General features: G+C 41.9%; 1 protein-coding gene across 1 annotated transcript in view; it reads left to right on the top strand.

The window, feature by feature from the left end:
- The window catches only part of SMYD3 (SET and MYND domain containing 3), a 731,370-nt gene extending 710,566 nt beyond the window's left edge, over positions 1 to 20,804 (top strand). The window contains exons 11-12 of the mRNA XM_019549760.1: positions 8,206 to 8,314; positions 20,352 to 20,804. Of these exons, the coding sequence (XP_019405305.1) occupies positions 8,206 to 8,314; positions 20,352 to 20,453 (211 nt within the window). The 3' untranslated portion in view covers positions 20,454 to 20,804. The remainder of the gene's footprint in view (positions 1 to 8,205; positions 8,315 to 20,351) is intronic.
- Positions 20,805 to 23,042: the final 2,238 nt, after the last annotated feature.

Here is a 23,042-nt window from a genome sequence, read left to right on the forward strand (position 1 = left end):
TTGTTAGACTGAAGCAATCTGCTTATCTACTGGAAGGATGAAAAGCCGAGCGCTGCTTAAACTGAGTACCATTGAACAATTCCATTCTGCAGTCCTCAGCCAGAAAGATGGTGGCCAGTAGACAGGAGTTTGGGCATGAAGGGGTGCTGTAAGGAATGATCAGGGATCAAGCAGGACATGTAGGGCTATCTGAGGAAAACCTTTCAGCCTGAATCAGCATCCTGTCTTTCCTTGACATGTTCAGTCAATATAGATGGACACCAGGAGAAGGCAAAGCTTTTAAAGTAGACAGCTAGACTGACAGGTGGGGAGCAGGGCAACTCAACTGCAGTGTCAGGATTTTAAAACGATAAGTGGGATGGATGGGGAATCAAGGTGAAAATTGCAGTTAGATATCACTTGTGTCCTATTTGCCATTTCGTTAAGTATTAATTTAGATTGTAGCAGAGCCAACATCTGAGTAGTTATGCATTTTAATATGACACAAATTACTAACCTGAGAAACACAGCAAAATGATCAGAGGCCTGAGGACAGAATAATAATATTCCTGAGATGGGCAGCGAATATTTATGATTTGGGAGCATATTTGGATATCTGATATTAGTTAAATAACTGAAACAAGGAGTACTGGGACAGTGCCAGCTATGTGTATGATGTAGGAGAATGTGAGTTACAATTTGGCAGAGCCAAATTTTTCACTTCCTATTCAGGTGAAAGTCCCAGTGAAACAGCAAGATTTTTCTTGAGTTAAGGGCATGCTAAAAACTGAAAAAGAAATAGAGGATTTGGCACAGGAATTTCTGAACTGTAAGCTCTGATTCTACTTTTCATTTTCACTAAGGATGCTTTACACCTTTCTTTTAGTATAGAGAGGCCTAACCATGAGTATAAATTAAATTTACAATCATTGTAAGGTGTCTTTGAATTTCTGGAGTTGGGTAAAAGGCATTCAATGGGATGTACATCTGTACATGAGGACTAGTCTTGCAAGGCTCTGATCACTGTGGTGGTCTCTATGTGCTAAATAACAACAGAAAGTCACCATCCACTTCTTTGCTTATGAAGGATTTTCAAGGGTAAACATTCTTAGGATATTTTCTCTTCAGTGCGAAATCATAGCTGGTGGAGGTGTTAGGTAAGGCCTTTTTGACCTTCACTTATAGATACCTCTGGGAACTCTTGGCTGCTGGTGTGAAAAGGCCAATTGCACAACCCTAATCAGCTGAGGTCAAGTTTAGGAAAGAATCAAGAGGGGTGATTCCAGCATTAAATTATGCACTGCTGCTCTGATTGTTTCAGTGAGACACTGAGACAGGGGAATAAAATGGACAATAAACATTTCAGGGCAGCTGGAATATATCAGGCCTGACCCAGATGAAGGATTCAATCTGATGCACCAAAATGACACGGCCACAAGAGAAAGTGCAAAGGGAGATGTCAAGTCCTGAACTAGTTTAATCTTATCTGATCATCGGTGATAAATGGGATGTTGTTAAGGTCAAAATAAAAAAGAAAGCCAGAAAGAATAACCCACCCTCTAAAAAGGAGATAAACCTGAGCTCCTGCTCCCCAGCATAAACACACCATAAACATGTGGGTCAGGTCAGTATTCCTGTGCAAGGCTTTCACAGAAAGCCTTAATGGTTGTATACATATACAATGCCCTTAGATATATACATTGCCTGTAGACTTCTGCCATTTCTAGTACAAAACAAAAAGTTTTAGTCCTGCCTCAAATATATTTTCCTACATTCCTCCAATATATCTCTTTTTGTAGCACTTTAATCGGTACACTGGTAGAGAAACTGTATCTACAGTCCCTGCTAGTATCGTTTCTGGACTATTGTACAGTTCTACTTAAATGAGGTAAAAGCCCTAGAACTGGTTTAATAGTAGAAATGTGATTTAATGTTTCACACAAATAAAGCAGTGTCATTTATAACCTCATTCAGCCTCAAGTTACTGGTCTTGATGTGGGAATTACTAGGAGAAATTCTGTGGCCTGTGTTGTGTAGGAGGTCAGATTGAATGATCATAATAGTCCCTTCTGGCCCTAAAATCTATGAATTTATAAATGAATACAGTTGGTTTGCTCTACTTTTATTCCTTGGGTCATATAATTTGTTTGAGTACTCATATAACTGCTGGCTCACTTGGGGAAATGTTGATGGATTCTGAATGTCTCATGAATTTTAGCACAAAATAATCATTTATCCTTAAATTTTCATAAAGATATATTTCTGATGTAAAAGCTTCAGGAGTTCAAACAAGGAACAGGAAAATGTAAATTAGGTGATCAGGCTCATGCAGCAAATAATGAACAGCAAATTAATGGAAGCCAACAATTTATAAAGTCACAGGTGAAATTTGGTGAATGTATATGAATAATCAGCATAATCACAAATCAGTATTGAGTCAAGAATAGAAAGTAAGGTCAAACTTGTTGGATAATTGCTTTAAAATGGATAATTCCACCAACTTCAGCTAGAATAATTTCTCTCTGAAGACTGAGGCTGTCCTCTTTTCATAGTCCTCAACATGTTTCCTGCAGCCTAGTAGCCCAGTCTTAACTCCCTCTCTGTTGCTAGAGATCCTAAATCTCTTCTCTGCTCTCATATTTACTTGCACTGGGAGATTTTACAGACCAAATTAAAAACGTGGATAGCCACCTTTTAGCATCACTATATCAATGGGTCTTTAAACATTCCTATTTTAAACCCTTATTTCAAGGTTTGTATGTTTTAAATTACATCAGGCTGAAGACAAAGGTGCAAATGTTAACCGTACAAATTGACTTACAGGGAATACTGCAGTTCTATTAACCTGTTTTAAACTGTGAAGCATCAGAAATTATACTGGTTTTAGTAGTATAGTAGTATACCTTGGGCCTTTCTTTTTAATGTCAAGCAGTAGCTAACATCACAAGGAAATGCAAAAAGTGCTGATTATTTAGCCTGGAAAAAATAAAGCATTTGAGTGGCTTTGATTGTAGCAGTATTAAAAAATAGGAAACACATAGCTAATATAGGTCATGCCTTGCATTTTTGTTTCATACTACAATATGAAAACAGAGTGGGCCACTTGAAAAAATTAAGAATGAATATACATAGAACAAGGCAAAGGAACTATTTCTTCACAAAGCATGTAGTCTGCTACTGAAGCAGGGAACTATCAAGGCTCAAATCATGACTAAACTGAAAAAGGAGCTGGTAATTCCAAAATCTCAAACCATGGAAGATTAGATAAATCAAGTATCATTTTTCAGAATATTTACCAGTTATAAATGGGCATAGCTCTATTTTGTAAAGAAGTAGCTTGTATATTGGGGAAATCATTCTGACGTTACGGTGATGAAATACTGGAAAAGGCTACTTCAGGATATTTTGGAATCACTTGCACTGGAGGTTTCCTGAGAAGAGCTTAAACCAGCAACTATACTTAACTTGCCTTGGGGCCAAAGTTGAACTAAATTAATGATCCTCAACCTTTTTAGACTCAAAGCACCTCTCATTGGACTTGAGGCATCCCTAGGAAAATGCCAGCTCTTCGTTTTCCCTTGTTCTTTGACTACAGAAAAATAATAGAGCAATTTGTCTGTTGTTGCAAAGAACTCAGGAAGACCATAACAGATCACAAAGGTTACAACCCTGTGGATTCCTATTCAAAATATCAGAGTTTATCTTGTGAATCATATTTGCACACCTAACCGTGTTAACATCTTGTGGCACCCTGTGGCACCCTTGAAAGGATCTCAAAGTATCCCCTGGCACTCTGTTTGAGAATCGCTAGGACTAGATGATCCCCTTCTGTCCCATCCATCTCTGCAACTATATGATTCTGTGGGCTGTGGGCTTCGGTGTAGCTGTGCTAACCACGCCAGCTGAAGATGCATCCCCACAGGTCAATGAAAAGCAAGGTTAAGAGGATTTTCCCTTAACCCTCAGGTTTTAATTGTATCATCTTATTTAGATCAGACTTACTAGTGGGGATAACATGTTGCTTCCCAACTACCTGATACAATTTCTTAGTCTTTTCCCCATATCAGTTTTTGACCATACTGAAGCATGGAGAATCCTGAAAGAAGCCAGAAACATTATCTTCCTTTTATTTCTCCCCAAAGAGCTGCAAGTTGCGCTGACTCCTGTAATAAGCTTGCTCAGTAGATGTGCCCACACAAAAGATGTTCTAGTATTCTAACAGATTTATCTCAGAAAATGACAATAAAGAGAGATTCAAAGTGTCATTATTAAGGTTTGCAAAATGCAGCTAAACATACACATAAGATCAGCCCATAAATCAACACAGGAAAACAGCTTTGTAAATATTTATGCACTTAGGGTTCACATATCCACACTTGCTTCCTCTGTCATCTCCTCTTAAAATTCCACTCGCTTTAGTTTATGGCTGGAAGTTTTCTATGTGCCTGACATCGTAAAATGGCCTTGTGCTTCCTCCAGTATCACACATGCCATAATCTTAAATCTTCATGGACTGTAGTTAGTTTAAGAGCTGGACACATCATATCCATTTGAATGCAGGGGGCATATTCTAACCTGGGATAAATCTGTGTAAATCTAGTGGCAGTTTCTGAGATAGCTAGTTCTGAGGTTGCTTGAGTTGCATCAATATGAGCCACAATCCCAGGCATGGCTATAACACAGAGATGCCCTTAGATCCACAATTTTATGGATGTTGGAGTTGGTTTCAGTAGGAGGAGATTGGCTGAATAGAAATATGGGAGAGAAGATGGGAGAGAGGACATCAGAGGGGAAAGTATGAAGAAGTCAAAGCAGAAGAGAAGGGGATAGAAGAGTTAGGTGCTGATGTGACACAGGGAAAATGAGAGAGTGTCCAATATGTTCAGGGTCAGTCGAAACTGGAAGAAGTCCTCCAAACTTCTGAAGGGCCCTGCTTTAGTGGCTGCTGCCACTGCTACTACTGGCTGCAGTCTCTGGCTGTTGTATCCAAAGTTTTACCACATGCAGTTTTATCCTAAGGCCACATCTTAGGCAGGAGGTATCTCTAGGATTTTAATGACCTAGAATAGGATCAGCATCCCCTGAACAGTTTTGGCCCTAGGGATGCTGGGAGAAGGTGTTGACTTGATAGGGCCCCATTTTGCCCCAAACACTTTTCCATCAGTGCAACAATCACACTGATATAGAAAAGCTGAGCGAGAGATAAGAAGATATGTACAATTTATATACCAATATTGACAGTTTTTGCAAAGCCATTTTAAGTGCCACCTAATCCCATCTATTCCTTTAATCATCATTATCAAAGTTACTATTACTTATCAGTAACTCAACTCCAAATCTCTAGACCACTCAGCTTCAGTTGCATTTTGTTCCCTTTTAACAGGAGATGGCTGTACCTGTGTCAACGGATATAATGATCATAACTGAAAAACAGTAGTGTAACTCTCCGTTGGAGAACATAGATTGGGGGGGGGGGAGGTGCTGCAGAGCTCTGGAAAGGAGTGGGAGCCAAGAACAGGGGATGTGGGGGAGGGCAGGCACCTTACCTGTGTTGCCGGCACAAGGTGCCTGAGGGAGGCAACAATTGGGTTCGTTGCCCGGCGTGCGTCACGCCAATAAACACACTGGGGGGAGAAGTAGACAGAGTTTATTTGAGCTCAAGTAAAAGGCACAGGGAGACTGTATGGTCTCAAATCCTGCGCGCCTAGCCCTGCAACAGTGTATATTTATACCTTGGTCATTTTCTGCAGTATTTTTCCACTAGCTGGCTCCCACCCACCCCCTTTCCCTCCTCCCTTCTCTCTCTGAGTGGTGCCCTTGCATTCCACAGATAACAGTTTTTAGAGAGTTTCAGTTTGCTTGCTACTCATCCTGTTTTCCAGTATTACAGGAGGTTACAAAAGTTCAAAGAAAGGGTTACAAAGGTTCGGGGCGGGGGCCCTGGCTCGCCTGGGCCTAGAGCAGAAGGCCTTCATTGACACTCCTGGTCTTCCATCCCTCTGAGTTACCTAGGGTTATGCCCAGTGACACCAACACCTGCTTTGGGGATTCAAAAAATGTCCTGGCTCCTGTAGCTCTCACATGGCCTATGTACCTTAGTTGTTGCTGCTACAGCAGCATCACAGTATCTCTGCACCTGGCTTCTGTTGCAACAAGAGCAGTGCAAGATAGCTGCCATGGTGCAGACTCCCTGGAAGAGGCCTCCATTTCAGTGCCCTCAGTAAGCTGGTGTCCAAGCCTAGTGTCCTGCTCAGCCCCCACCCTCCCAAGTTGAAAACTAAAAGTAAACCGTCTGGTCATGCATGTGTTCAGACTGTATTTTTAGTTTCCTGAAGTCTTTGACTGACACATTCACTGGTGTCAGACACAAATACTGCTAATACTGTGCTTTAATTAAGTGGTTCTTAACCTCTTTTGATCTGCAAGCCACAACATGGCCCAAAGATTATCTTGCAATCCTACGTATCCCACATTCCTTTGTGGTCCCTAAAGATGGCGCTTTTGCAGAATCAAGATAGGTTTTTATAGATAACTTGGATCAGGTGGAGGCTTTGTTGGATGTGGCCAAGTCTCATCCAAATGTGCATAGAAATAAGCTTCCTGTGTAGCTTTGTATATCTTCACTGCAGCTTTCTGGCATCAGAAGCTTTTTTTGTGTGAAAACCTTTCATATTTCTGTACTTTATTTGGGATTTATAATAAGAGCGCCTTCCATTCAAAAGATTGACTGTATTTACTGTGTGTTGCCTTTTCAGATTTATCCCCTTTCTGTATGAGTTTCTGATCCATTTCCTCTCCATCCTTGCATGCTCAAGTCATCCAATGTGTTTATATAACAGGCTATCTATCAGGTGTTCAACCAGTCTCTCTCCAGACACTGGACATCCTTCTCCTTTCATCTACACAGATATAAAGCAGAAGTAACTCCACTGAAGTACCCATCACTTTGAAACCTGGTACAAGTGGTATGAGACACTGGCCCATTGTTTTAAAAATGACGCCATTGTGTTGTCTCTGTTTCCAACTGTTATGGTTTTGAAATTTCCTGAAATATTCTTAAGTGTTCATTATTGGTGGAATGGAGAAAGTCAGTTTATATTTGCTCTAATATACTTATCCTTACCGAGTCATCTGCTCCACCCTTGCCAACTTTCCAGTAAAGTTATACTTTACATTAGAACTGCAAAGTGGTTGCCATTAAAACAGGAACTTATTCACAATATATTATAATTAAGTAGGGCGGTGATTGCTTTTATGTCCACTTTTACATCACAAATCCAAAGCGGCATGATTGTTTTATCATTTATGCAAATATAAATCAGAAGCAACTCCAGGTAAGTTAATGGAGAATTTTCCTTGTGTAAAACCTGTGGCATCTTTATATGTGCTCTGAAGTCGATGGTGGAGGGGTGCCTTAATTAGAGTGGCTCTCAAGAGCCACTCTAATTAAAGTGCCCACAGCATGTCATGTATTCAGTGTCACACGTTTCAAAATGGTCGTGGGAGTGCTTTAACTAAAGCTCGTTAGATCAATAATCAAGTCTGCTCCAACACGCGCTCATGAGCACACACCAGAGCAGGCGTCAGGCACATGTGAGGAGGAGCAGAAACTTTGTCCATGCAAATGCATTGTACGTACTATTGATGCCTTGTTATGCAAGTCTGTAAAGAGACCCTTCCCTGAACACATTATCTTCCAATTATTTCACGCACAAGGAGTTTCATGGCCAGTTCTCAGGTTCGCCAGACTCCAAGTGTATGTTGACAAATAATTTCCATGCTGTTATGTGTGTGGCCCTGCCAGCCACCTACGCTTTATGTGCCATAAGATCACAGCATCACAGCCAGGATTGGGCTCCATATTTCAACTTTTCTTTCAAAATAATAATATTAGTTTGGTAGTATTGAGACTGCCTGAGAGACTTCTTATTTTAAACATCATGTACGGCAAATGCTATTGTGTCATCCAACAGCAGTGTATAAAATAATTCCATTCTTATCATTTTCTAACAGGCTAATGTAAAAGGCATTCCGTGGAGACAGAGAGTAATAATTTGTTAACTCCCCTAAGCATTTCATGCTTCTCAATAATGCAGCTAATTTTCTCTGAGTACCTTATTAAAATTCATAATGACTTTGCAACCCCACCCTAATAGCTCTCCACTGAGGCAGTGACTGTGAAGGTGAGAAGTGATAGTGACTCTGTTTTTTCCCTTTTCTCCACAGATTCTATTATCCTGGCTTTCATCCTTTGAGGGCTGTCCAGATGATGAGAGTGGCCAAATTGCAGTGTAGTCAAGATATGTTTCATCAAGCTCTGGAAACCTTGAAGCAGGTCAGTATTGCCAGTTGGGTTTTCTCCTCCCCTCTGCCACTACTTTCCATGGATTGTCCATGCAGTCCTCCCCAATCAGCTCTGGTTGACCTGAATTCCTCCCTCTTCAGCCCCCCACAATTTTTTTCTATTAGAGCCAGCTCCCCAGGCAATAACTGCAGTGCATGGTAATGGGTCATTGTTGCTTACTGTGTTTCCTGAGCAAGGTTCCTTTAATATCAGTCATTGTTAATTACTATTCAGTAGCTTGAAGGTGCCATTAATCACCCCCTAACCTTGAATGGAAAACAGCTATTAAATTTGAAGAGATAAAAATATTACAATGCTTTATACTGTTCTTTCCTCTTCGTGTCTGAATATGCCCCGAGTTGTTTCGTGCCAAAGTGGGTGCGAGGGATAAAGGGGAAACTAGTAACCCTAAAATGGCCAGATGTTTTCCTCATCCTACCAGGGTACAGGAAAACAAAAATGAGCATAGGAGCTGTGGAAGGAGATGTGCAATAGTCAGGCTGTATTCCCCACCCTCCCTGCTCTCAGTCAGTTTTCCCACCTTTTCTACAGGGTCAGGGCCCTGTGTTTTAAGGTAGGAGATCTTTGGTTTAATGTTTGTGGTTTATTATGGAGCACACTTCAAATCAACAAGCAGCTCCTGTTTATTCACATCATTTTTATATATCATTCTGAGCCTTCCTTTCTTTCTGTTTGATCCTTTTCTTCCTTTCCAGCTGGATTCAAGCTGAACTCAGTTTATATTCACTTCCTTCTACCCCAGGCTCTTATCTGTCCTGCTATTATATTACTGTTGTTGTTCTTGTACAAATACTGAAGAAGAAAAAAGCACATACATGCATATGCAGGCAACGGGTGACTGCGCCACAGCACCTTGCATGATACAGGCTGTGAATCATTTCCCATTCTGAGCCCCAGCTCCTGACTTCAGTGCTTTCCTTCAGTGCTGCCCCAAACCACTTCACAAGGAGGTTTTCTGTTTATTCCTTTGTGTTATTGATATTACTGTCTGCAGAATTAGGCCTCACAGCTGATATGGGGTGAGGTCCCACTTTAGCCTCTCTCCCTATCTCCGGTGTATAACACTTTCTCCTTATTTCCTGTGCTCAGTGCCTCAGAAAGCCATCTGGCCCTTCCCCTTGTCTTTTCCTGCTAGGCTTAGAGGAGTCTTCAGTGCTGACACCAGACAAGTTTTTCTGTTCAGATCTATGGCAAAGCAGAACTGCTATGGCCCCTAATTAGTATGCTTTGCTGCAAGGCAAGTTGAAGCAGCAGTTTCATTACTCTCATTCACATAATGTTCTTTGTGGGATTTGTGTTCAGGTGGGACCTTGCACTACCCAGAAGCTGCTACAGTGTAGCTTAGCAAGCAGTGATAGCTCATGCCATGCACCAGATTCTTCTCTCAAACTAGTGTAAATCTGGAGCAGTGCTGCATTACTTGTGTCAGTGAGAGCAGGCTTGGGCCCGGAGGGAGTCTTTGGTTAGTAGAATTCTGGGTTAAATTAAGCTTAAGCAACATGCCAATAAGGTCACAGCTCCCTTAGGCAAAGGGCAAGGACTAGGAGTGTGCGAAGCGGGCCCTATTCGATTTGGATTCGGCCCAAATCAGGGACAGTGATTCAGTTCGTTGATTGGGATCACTGTCTTTGATTCGATTCAGCTGAATTCGAATTTGAAGATTCGCTGCTGATTCTGAGAATCAGCAATTTGGACATAGACACAGCTTAAATGTTTTTTCTACATACCTCGAGGTACCAGTGCGACTCATGAACACTGCAATGCTGGGGCACATGAAGTGTCCCACAGAAGTGTGGGGGGCCTGTCCACATGCTCAGTTGTGAACCCAGAAGTGGACCAGAAGTACAACCACAGGGGGACCCCACCCCAGACCCAGGAGGCACCAATCGCCAAGCCAGGGGGATGGGGACCCTGCGTGCTCCCCAGTGGATGTAGACATGGACCGGAAGTGCTTCTGGTTCACTTTCAGGTCTGCTGCCAAATGTGCTGGGGAGTGCCCTACGCTTCTGTGGGATGCTCCATGCACCCCAGCATCCACGAACCACCTGCTACTTAGAGATATTAGAAAAAACAGAAGCTGTGCCTATGGCCAAATCGCCGAATCTTTTCGAATCTCTCCGAATTGATTTGGAATGTTCTGATTCAATCTGGAGAGGTTAAACGGTCCTCTGATTCCATTCAGATTCAGGCTGAATCTCTGCCAAATCAAATCAAGGACTGAAGCTTTGCACAGCCCTAGCAAGGACTGTCAGCATTCTTCCATCCCTGATATGCCCAACCAAACTAAGTTCTGACATGTTTATGTGCAGCTCCTATTGAAGTACCTGGGAGACCCACACCTTTTATGACAACCTGTTTGCACTAAAATGGGTAACTTAGCAAACAAACAGAAGTCATCAACATATGTGCCTGCTACAAAGCCATTGGTTGTTTTGTTTTGTTTTTATGCTGAACTCCACCCCTTTCGCTCCAGAACTCTTTTCATTGTTAAATGGGATGTGATTTCCTAAAAAGTTCTTATTTCACTACAAAAGGGGCAGAAGAACATCATAAATTCTGATGAATGGTACGTTAGTAAAGGACTACAACCAGCAGAGAATAAGGTGGGGGTGGGGAGCAAGGTTAGCTTTATGGTAAAGGCACTCAGACACTGGTGCTGACAGCCTTAGCTTGCTTCCATCAGCCTTAGCTTGGCAGCAGACCCTAATAACTCAGCACCTTACAACCTCTAATGAACTCATCCTCACAACATCCTTCTGGGTGCTCATATCCACAAATAGGAATTGAGGAACAAAGAGATGGTGACTTGTGGCAGGTCTCTGACAGAGCTGGGAACTGAGCCCAGATCTCCCAAGGCCCAGGTCAGTGCTCTAACTGCTGGATCCTACCTCTTTTGGATCTGCAGCTGATTTCCTGCCTGACTTGAGACAAGTCACCTCACCCCTCACTGCCTCGGTTTCCAATTTTTAGCTGTAGGGCATGTTACAAATTCTGAACAAAAGGCCAGCACAGCTGACAATTGAAATTTTTTACTTATATGGAAGATGAATCAGGCGTAAAATATTTAATGATCACCTAGAACATTACTGTTGTGTTCATTAAGGACAGTGATTATGCACTGATATAACTAAGAACAGAATCTGAGCATTCTACGTATTTGATGTAGATGCGCTTAAGACCATTCTGCTCTTCTCACATGGTCTATGCACATGTAACCAGTGTCACTGAAAGCAAGTAACACAGCATTTTCAGGTTAAGGTTTATATGATTTCCTTCTTTTCCATTCATCTTTCATATGGCATTATCCCTGAGGAACTGATTTATCTCAAGGCATTTATGCTCTATATTATTCAGTACAGAGTCTGTGTATTTATATACCCATTATTTACTGCTTATATGTGTGACACTAGTGTTTTTGTATTATTTTGGGAAAAAACAAATCTATTAGGGCTTAACGAGTGATAATGTGTATCTGCTGAATAGCTGATAACGTCCACCTGTTTTTACTACTAAATTAGCGCTTAATACAGTATGTACCTTAGCAAGTCTGGGTAAGTTAAATCCTTAGTTGATACATTTAATTTAAATTGTGGCAAATTTTGATTATTAAAAAAAGCTGATGAGAAAGTAATCAATTCCATTTCCCATTCATTATTCAAAAGTGAACCATATGTCTCATGCGCCAATTAATCTGGGCTGCCATTTCCCCTATGACATTTATAACTTGCAAATACAGCCGTTCTCTTCTCAGGAGGTAGAATGAATCACCAATCCTATTTTTCTAATGCTTTAAGGGGCATGCACACATTTTGCCCTCTCTTCTCTGATGATACTTAAGATACTGAATAGAAATGGCCCTCAGAATAATCTCAGTAAACCTTGCAGAGTACTCTTACTTGATGGTAGCCAAAGTAGTCTATTTGTTCCACATGTTTATAAGTAGATTGTCCTGAGTCTAAGGTGGCTCATAGCTGTGGTGTCCCAGAAACAGACCTGGTGTCCAGTCTAGCTTCCTGCTTTCTCCAGCCAAAAAATGACCTGCTCTTACAGAACTGTATTTTAGCTGATTACTTCCTTGTTCTTAACAGCTCAGCTGACTGACTGGTGAACTGAGGGGGTCACACTAAGGCTCACATTCATTTAGATACCAGGGGATCTGAGCCCTGACTCCTACCATGTCACACATGCATCAGACCCCAGTTGCACCTTTTCTACTTGCCAGTGCAGGGGAAGCCTGGGCTTTTGCACCAGTAAGTTGAAAGCCAAGTGCCCGCAACCCAGTGTACCTGCTGTGATCTGGGACTGGAGTCATCCACTGCATTAGGACAGATTAAAGACCCCAGTGTGGTCCTGGGACTGGCAATCAGCTGATTGTCAGTACCAAGCTGGGGGCAGCTCTGGACATGCTATACCATCAATTTTAAGGCTCCATAAAAACCATCTATAAAAATTTGTATATTATATGTGGAACATTTTTGTGGCTGGTGTGCCATTTTATGTTGCTTTAAATTAGGTGCACATGTAGCATCTTTCACATTTAGGCTGTTATTAACATGTTAACTGCAGTATAAATGTAACCTGTAGAGGGGTCCTAATGCTCCTTTCATTTCCTGATCTGCCTACCCACTTCTTACCTACCTGTGTGAAGAAGGTGAGGAGTCTGCTCTCCCCTATACTACAGTTCATAGTAATGAAGGTTGTCTTCAAGGGACTTTATGCCACCTTGCCTCCCTGTGCAATGTTTTTAAGGACAGTCTCAGTTTGATCCCTCTTTACCCTGACTGCATGGGAAACCCCTATCAAAAAGGAGGGCGGTATGATTGGCATATGGAGTAAAACCTGTAAAGTTTACACAGGTTTTACTGTAAATGTGGCTTCTTCCACTACATCCATCTCTGGTGAAACACTGATGAAGTTCTAGATGCACCAGAGCTGGATTTCTTCATATGTGATTAGCTGTGTTATCTGAGTCCTGCATCTGCTTGGGAAAGAGCTCTATTACTTGCAATGCTTCATTACTCTGTTTAATGCATCCTGACACTGCCTAGCACCCTGGCTGGAACCCCAGTCAAACTCAATATAGTCTCAGCATTAAGAAGACTGTGGAAATTGCAGAAGGGAATTGAGATCTAAGTAATACACACTGCATCAACATGCATCCTGTGGGCTCAGGCAGATCCCCAGAGTTACTACTCCAGCTTGTAGATTGGCAGCCCCTCTGCACCCTGTATGCAGTGGGCTTAGACTAGTTGATCAACAACATACACTGTTCCCATGGCCCTTTCCCTCTGTTTCCCCTTTTACTGCCCTCCATGTCAGCCTATGGCAGACCATTACCAGTATCATCCTACTGGGACTTCACCCTTCACCGTTCATCTCATCTTTCCACACCTCCAGGCCGGGGCTTACATGAAGCAAATGGCATAGTAGTCACCCTCTACACCAAAGTGAATATTATCAGGTCCTTCAGGAGGACGTGGAAACATTTCAGGGAGGCAAGGCTGTATTTCAGGAATATAATCTGAAACTGCCACTTAGTTTATTATACAACTAACAAATTATTTGCAGAATGCAGCAGGGAAATGAGATTATTGGTGAGACCTTCTTCGGCAAAAATGAATACATAAATAAAAAGCTGTACCTGAGTCACAGCTCTAGTTTGAGGAGCCTGGAACAGTTTGAATAAACTGGCACTAGTGGAAGTGAATCAATGAGCTATCAAGAAAAAATACACCTGGAGAGGAAACAGCACTGTCACTTACGGACAAAAGCAGGGGTGTGTGGGAGTCCTCTGTCAACATACAGGAAAGTCTGATTGGCTCTTAGGGCACTGGTTGACCAAAGCTATACAAAACAATCTATATAGTTATTTTCTACTGCTGCTCGAGGAGGGTTAAATTCAATTCACCATGTGCCTTGGTTTGAAGTATTAAGTGGAGAGGGTAAGGAAGAAGGACAGCTAGGATGCAGCTTCTAGCACAGGGCTGTAGCAAGATCTCCCCCTGGACTTCTACCCCATCCTCTGGGTTGGGATAGTAGCTGCCACCTTTCCATACCCACTGTTCAATGGCTCTGTGACTTTTGGGGCCAGACGGTGCCCATCTTTTGCGTGGCTGCACAAGGTAGATTGGGAAGTGGAATAAAAGGACTCGTGCATGCAGCAGGAATGGTTGACCACAGTCCCCATACACATCCTCCTTTAATGGGTTGGGAGAGCTCCTTGGCCCCACCAAAGTCACAGGATGGCCATGCAAGACAGAGCCCACCAAACCACACTAAAGGGCAGCACCTCATGGGTTTTTTTCTTGTGCTGGGCGTTCTTCCTGAGGACGTCACTCTGCAACCTCATCTGTGGTTCTTCCCCTGGCTTGCCTCTGACAAATCATCTCTGCCATTATTATTCAGTGTAAAGCCCCCACAGCACAGGTGTTCTGCTCATGATTTCCCTGTTATGGCCTCAACCAAGCACCCCAGAAGCAGCTGCCCAGCTGCTGGCACAGCTTTCCCCCACCCCATGTAGACTAAGACTAGCCCCCATGCCTCCTGCCAGCCGTGGCCTGACACCCAGGGGAGCCTGGAGAGCTGCCCCAACCCTATCTCCACATAGCTGGGATGCAGCAGTCATTGCTCCTGATGGGCACACAGTCACATGTGAGCAGGGACACAGTTTAATGTACTTGAATGTTCAGTGAGAAAAATTCAGGTGTATTAATTTTGCATATAGAAGTGCCCAGGGTGATGTAGAATTATCATTAAGATGCTTTAATGTGTCCTTTCTGACTGTAATCCACACCTATGGGCAAGCAGAAAAGATAATGACCAAAAAACCTTATACCCCAGAGATCTCTATGACCACAGATAAATTGCCCTCTGTGTGAAGAGATTTTTTGGTTTCAGACAATAAATGACGCATCGTGCATTCTTGTTGTACTTGCTGTAAAGTGAGGATAAACCTGAAGGCATATTTTTTTTCTTTTAATTCTTCTAGCAACAGCCCATTTTAATCAAGAAATATCAGAGAAAATAAAATAATTTCTCTAATATACTGGCCTTCACTTTATGCCACATCAGTGCAGTGCTGTTTGCTTTCTTCTTTCATCATGGTGGAGCAGTGCAGCAGTATATTTCCATATGGTTACATGCATCTGTGCTGCTAGGCCCCTCATCCAGTCCCAATGCAAATCAGACACAAATGAATGTGCTGCGCTTTCATTTGCATGCACAGAAGGACATTCATACCAATCTTCTAATGGGTTTTTATATTCCTAAGGGAGAAACTGGGTGGCTGATGACACCATGCCCCATATTGCTGTCTTGCAATTACAGTAGTTTTTCATAATTAGATTTGTTCCTTAAGCCGAGAGGAAGACCACACAGACGGAAATACTCAGACTCAACTCTGTTGCTTAGTCTGGGAGGTTTAAGAGAGCAGGCGGGTGTTCTGAAAACCAGGAACCACATTTGCCTTTCTGAGTTGCAGCCAGAAAGAAAAGGTTTTTCACTGGGTGGGGGGGGAATTCAGCTTAGTATAAGAGGCCAATGCTGTGTACACTATTTCAGTCCAAATCCTGGGCATGCTAAAATCATTGGTAATCTTGATATTGACTTTAATGGAGCCGCGATTTGATCCTTAATGCAGGGCTGCAGTGGGAATGTCTGCAATATAATGATTTTTTGCACTGAAGAATGTACATTAAGAGATTTTTTTTTTCATAGAAGTGGGTGAGGTATCTGAGAGGGAAGCAAAGTGGCATATTTATCAGTAGAGGCATTATTCCACATTAGCGATGGTTGTGAAAAACATCTTTAACACAGGCATATCTATTGCCAGTTAGTACTGGGAAGGCAGCTTTGGCATGTTTAGATCCACAGGCACTAACTAGCATGGCCTAGTTCTGTCCAAGTCTGCAGCCACCGTTCGTTGACACAGACAAGGCAGTTTACAACCTGTGCTGTCCACAGGCTCATACTGCTACTTTTTCAAATAGCAAAATACACCTGGCAAGGCATCCTACACTCAGCCGTTCTACTCTGCATTATTGAGATAGTTCTTTACAATGGAAGTAGCCAGTGCATTTGAATACACTTCATTTAAGCAACAGAATGGAGCAAAAACATGACCAACGTGATAAAATAGGAATATGCAAAACTTCAAGATTTGTGATTTCATTTCAGATACCTTGGGCTCCTCACATAATGATGAAACTATTTTTATTCTTCTGTTTGACTGAAATAAATACTTCCCTTTTTGCTGTCAGGGCCCTGTAATAACTCAGAACCTCTATTGTACTCAGCGGAGTTCTGCACATTGTGATTTGCTTTCTGACTGCTTGGCAAGCTGTTCTTTCAATCATTGCTCTGCCCCCTCCAAACACACACACACTTGAAAAAGCAACCAATTGAAAGCAAAAATAAGGGTGGTTATAGCAATTACTGCTGGATGCTAGAAACAGAAGCCTATTTTCTATTTCTGTTTACTTTCTCATCCTATCCAATAATACAGATTGTTTGATAATGTATTTTTCAAGCAGGCATCAAAAATTGCTCAAGCTTATGAGTTATTACTACTGGGTGTTTATACGCATGCTCTGGGGAAGTGTGGCAGGGGGACATTTTAATTAGAGTGTCACATGTATCATGAGCTTTAGTTAAAACGCCCTGGTCACCATTTTTTAGCAGGGGGATACTGATGCATTTGACGCTGGAGTCTGCTGGAGCATGGTAATTGCTTCAGAAGACTCCAGTCTACTCCAGCAGACTCAAATCTACTCCATTAATCAAATCTGTGTCGAAGCAGTCTCAATGCACCTATATAGGCACCCCATGAGGATTTTTTAACCTCCCTGATACCTGTTGGAAGAATAACAGAGCAAACCATAAAGGGTAGAATCCTATTTCATTTAGTGAATGACCAAAGTGTGGCTTGAAACTAATTCTGAGCCACCCAACTATTCTGTAGGATCAATTCTATTGCCTCCTCTAGGCACACAAGTGCTTCCATTATGGGAACAGGGAGAGGCATGAACATGTGTGCGGGATGATCGTTTTTCTACAACGGAGGTGTTGTACTGCTCAGATGGGGGTTATAGAATAGCTTCTACACAGTAGTCACAATACTCAGAGATAGTCTCAATCTGCACTTGGTCATCTGCTAGCTAAAACAGGATTCTGCCAAGAATGTCTAGCAAGTTCTTAGTGTTTGTAGAAGACAAGCTTCAGTTTCAGAAAGTTGAGAATTTGACTATCATCTACTTTGAATTTGCTGTATCCAATAAGGACAAATTGGTTATGAAAGATAAGATGATAGTAAACTTGGAAAGATATAATAGAATTAATTATTTCAATAAATGGACTAGCAAAACAAGGACTCTGAACTTCAAAAGGGCAGATTTAAACCACTTCAGGGAAAGAGTAGGTAAAGACACTATGACAGGTAGAGTAAAGGATAGACAGGTCCAGGAAACCTTGCAGTTCCTAAAGGCGATAGAGCTGAAAGTTCAACAAGGAGCTGTTCCAACATGATGGATTAGGAAACCAATATGTGTACACCAGGAACATTTTAGGTAGCTCAAATTAAAAAAACCCAAAACATAGAAGAAAGGGCGAGTCACCAGGAAGTGTATACCAAGAAACAGCAAGAGCCTGCAAGGACCATATCAGGAAAGCAAAAGTGTGAAACATGAGATACAACCAGAAGGGAATACTAAAGATGACAAGAAGGGGCTCTATTAATATGGTAGACTGAAAAAAAAGATCAGTGAAACAGCATCTGCTGCACCGTGGTGACGGTGAGCTACTAACAGAAGATACAAGGAAGGCTGAGCCACCTTTGTGACTCAGTCACTACTTTGTCTCAGTCTTCACAAATAAAAAAAACCTGTGAGCAACAAAATCAGCATAAACAAAGGGGGATTGCCACAAATAGTGATAAGTGAAGAACATCTGAGAGCACTTTTGATAAATTTGAAGGAATATAAGGCAGGTTCTGACAAAATGCAACCCAGAGCACTCTTCAGTCTCCAATCTCAGAATCACTGTCAATAATATTTTCAGTCATGGATTTTATAGCAAGGGCCCCGAGGACTGGAGAAGAGCTAATACAGCTCATCTTTAAAAAGGCGAGGGAAAAGGAGGACTTTGGGGGAGTCTAGACAAATCGCCTGACTCGGTGTGTGGGAAGCTACTCAAGCAAACTGTAAAACCCTGATCACTAACCGCTAACAAATCATTTCAGTCCAATTTGATTTCCTTCTTTGACAGTGTAACTAATGTGGTGGACAAGGAAAATATGGTGAACATGATATTTGTGGAATGTAATACAGCTTTTGCCACAGACCCACATGACATTCTCATAAGCAAACTGGAGAAATGTGAGCTAGACAGACACAAAACTCGGTGGGGCTGCATCACTACAGAGGTTAGTGTCAGAATTCAAGAGGACTTGGACTCCTTAGAGACCTGGACAATAGACAACACAATGACATTCAGCAGAGACAGATGTAAGTTGCTACATGTGGGAAGAAAAATAAAATATACAAATACAGAACAGTGAATAACAGGCCGAGAAGGATCTGGGTCACAAACTAGACACGAGTCAGCTATGCAGTACACTTGCAAGAAAGCCAGTGCAGTTTTGAGCTGCAAGAGCGAAAGTATTGCATGCAAGACATGGAAGGTAATAGTACGACTCTTCTCAGTGCCGGTTAGGCCTCAGCTGGAGTGTTGTGTCCATGTTTTAAGAAGAATGTAGAGAAACTGGAGAGGATCCGTGGATGAGCAGTAAAGATGGGAAAGGGGTTGGAATGCAATCTGTGTAAGGAAAGGAATCTATTTATTAGGATGGAGAAAAGGAGATTAAGGGGAGACCTAATAGTTTTCACATATTTAAAAGGCTGCCATAAAGAAGGTAGAACAACTCTTCTCACTTACTACAGAGAGCAGGACATGGGTTTCAACTGTAGCAAAGGAGATTTAGATGAAAGCTCAGAACTAAAACTCCTTAACTTTGAGAACTACACGAGAGTAGTAAGCTGCATATGAAAACAATAGACTCTCCTCCACCAAAAATTTTCAAGACGAAGATGGATTTGTCTAGAATGGTTTAGGAATAGTGCAGCTTACATCTGTGCAGGGCTTGGACTAAATGACTTTGGGGTCTCTTCCAACTCTATAATTTTATGATTTGTTTCAATCCTAAATGAAGCTGCATTTTTCAATAAAAAGATTTTTTTTTTTTCTTCCTAGAAAAGAAGGCTTGCAATGTGGTCTCCCTGGTGGGAAGCCAAACTAGGAATCTCTCAGTGTGTCTACACAAGACGCTACCTGCACAGTAGCCTAATAACACTGTGCAGTAGCAGGCCAGGCAAAAACTGTGCTAATTCACTACTGCACACTAGTATTAGGCTACTGCACAGTAGGTGTCACTAAACAGCTATGTGCCAGCGCTACTGCGGAGTAGGGCAAGTTATTGCACATTGATTTAGTACTTGATTAACCAAGTACTAAACTTAATGCACAGTAACTATGGCACATTAATGAGCATGTAGAAACGCCTTCTGAGCACAGAAAGTTGCTTCTGTTCTGGGGAAGCCCTCAACCTTGGGTTAAGAAGGAACTTGGGCACCTTTTCCTGAGGAACCTGCTTTGGCATCTCTTGTACCTTCTTCTGAAGCAGCTAGTGCTGCCACTGTCAAGTCAGAATACAATAATCTGATCCAGTAAACAGTGACTGTGCTCTCATGTCTTTGCCTAAGGAATTGAATGGGAGGAGAAAGGTGGAGTATCTTATGAGAAATAATAGCTTAATAGCAGCTTTGGAAGGGAGCATTTCATGAGTTACTAAGACAAAGGATCTTTAGACATAAATGGGAACAGAGCTTCAGGACATGTGCCAGAGCCAGCTCCATGTCCAGATTGTGTTTTCTAAGAGGAAGCAGATGTAAAGTGGAAGATACAGGCTACTTTAGGAGGTGCCGATCTAACTTTTCCTTTTTTCTCTCTTCTCAAGGCTTATAACATTATGAAAGTAACACATGGAACGGACCACAGCCTGGTACAAACCCTGATGGAACTTAAGGAACAATGTGAGGCTGGCAGGAGAGCACAGTGAGGAAATCCCACAAGCTGGGAGACTGGCATTCAGAGGAAAAGGAAAGGAAATGTTTTCTTTCCATGACACTGAATGGCAAAATCTCTCTACAGGCCTGAGCCAAAGTCCTTTGATTTCATTGGAAAGATTCCCATTGATTTTTTCTAGGCCTTTGATCAGGCCTTATTTGCTTTGCTAAACTGCTGAATGTGCATTAGCTTAGCTGCTTTCCTATATAATTTACCTTACTGAATTCATACTGAGGGGGAATACATGCCATTTTCAAGGAGAGCTGGCTGTCTACAAAGCAACGTGTTAGTATACGTGTCTTAGTATTTGATGGGGATAATAAAAGCATATATTTCTATGGAATGATCCTGTGCCATAATTATTTTCAGCTGTGGTTGTCTATTAGTCAAATTGCCTGACTTTATTTTTATTTTTTATTAACTGGGCCTCAATAAAAAGCACATTTCTACATGCATCTACACACAGAAAGAGGCTGAAATCTGAATTCAAGATCCATGCAAAAGAGATGGGGAGGGCTGGAGAAGGGTTGGTGTGATGTTCTTCTTTGTGCCTTTCAAAGATATTGCGAGCCCTTATTCTCTTAGATTGCCCTAATCTGCACACACCTAATTGGAGTGCAGAGCAGATCTGCGACACTGTCTGCAACCATCTATGCAGAATCCTGGACTGAACATTGCATGGATTCATGTAAGGCCCCTAGGGACACACGTGAGATGGTAGCCTTCAACTAGGCCATTCTTTGGCAGGTGAGCCTGATGTTTTGATCATGGGGCTCTTCACCAAGCAATTCTATGATGAAATGTTTTTTCTTCAAGGTTGCTCTCTACTGTTTTACACTGTAATTACAAATTCAGACACAGGAGCAAAAAGTGTAGTTTTATTATGGAGGCATTTGACCCACAGTACCATATGTAATCCAGCCAGTTGTACAATCTTGTCCTTGTGCAAACTGAGTCCTGGAGCTAAATAGGAGCTTCATTGCTTTCGATGGAGTTGCACCTGCTTTACTGTAGGCCTGAATTCGGCACTTTTGTTATGGAAACTCATATGGTTTGACCCCTGGCTCTTTCACATTTATATTGGGTCTTTGTTCTAGCTGTTAACAACGTTATTAAATTCTCAAATATTGAAAGGTCTTAAATCAAAATAATGAAATACACCAAATACCCAAGAGCACAGGTATCTACATTTTCTTTCTTTTTTTGTTTTAGAGTAAGACTAAACTTTTCAAATTAGTGAAGTGATTATGAGGCCAGGTCACAGTTTCCACAGGCATGTTTACATGAGCTTAAAGTGCCCAGAGGGTTTTGTGTACTTGCGTCCTGTTCCTTCAAAATGGTGGCACTTTATCTAAAGTCTTGGCACTTTAGCTAAAGTCTTGGCAATCACTTCAGATGAATGCTAGTTGAACGAGCTGGCAATCAAAGCTTTAGTTAAAGCACCCCTGCCGCCATTTTGAAGTGCGGGGACGCTGATACACCAGACCTGGAGGCTGGCTGGAGTGCAGTAATTACCATGCTCCAGCAAACTTGATTAATCAAGTCTGCTCTGACGTGCTATAATTATAGCAACTTGGAGCCACATCCTGGCTCATGTACAGGCACCCCAAGTGACTTAAGCATAATTGCAATGGGAGTTAGGTGCCTGAAGGCCTTTGAGGATCTGGGACTTTGACCTATAGGACCACGTTTCCCAAACTGGAGATTACAACCTGAGGGTCAGCTTTTCTCCAGCACGATGTTCTGGTTGACATAGAAAACAGTTTCTTAAGCTGATTCTGAAGCTGCTCCATCCCTGACACAAGTTAGAGCAGATAAGAAGCTGCTTTAATTTATGAGAGGTGGCTGTGACCCCTAGAAGAAGGTAAACAAACTGTAAAAGCACAACTGTATTCTGCACCACGTTGACACCTGCAACTAAATTCTGTTCCCTCTGCACCAATCAGCCTGTGCAAAGGGTCCAGCAAACGTGACTCTACCCATTTTATTGTTCCTACAGAACCATTAATGCATACTTCAACACTCTCAGGTCACATTTATTTCAGGAACAGCTCTAGTCCTTCCTTTCAACTCCTGCCGCACCAAAAAAAAAAAAAAAAACAACCCAAAAAACCTGCTGATGTGTTTGCCCATCAGTATGCAAAGAATCATTTAAGACATTAGAAAGAGGCTAAATTAAGAGATCATTTTGCATAGTGCTCACTGGGGCAAGGAAAACATTTCTTGGAAAGAGCATTTCACTTTTCCCAAGCTCATCAGCAAATGAGTTGTTATTGCCAGTGCTGCCACCTTTGATTTTTAACACAGAAACAAACGTTAACAAAGCCAAACATTTACAAAGACATATTTAAAATAATTTCAGGGCATCATTTAAGGTACATCACTCCTCACTAACAACGTATTGCTGTTACTGCTGCCACGACTATCATTTCATTAATCCCTAGTGGTTGTAAAGTCAGGGTTTTTTCACACTGCTAACTTGACACCATTAATTACCTTGAGATGAGAATGTTTTGAAAGAGAAAATGAACACTCGGGGCATAATTTACAGCCACAACATGTGAATGCAAACATTGTGAAG

The sequence above is a fragment of the Crocodylus porosus genome, unplaced genomic scaffold, assembly GCF_001723895.1.
Source record: "Crocodylus porosus isolate Cpor-Errol unplaced genomic scaffold, CroPor_comp1, whole genome shotgun sequence".
Taxonomy (NCBI): Eukaryota; Metazoa; Chordata; order Crocodylia; family Crocodylidae; genus Crocodylus; species Crocodylus porosus.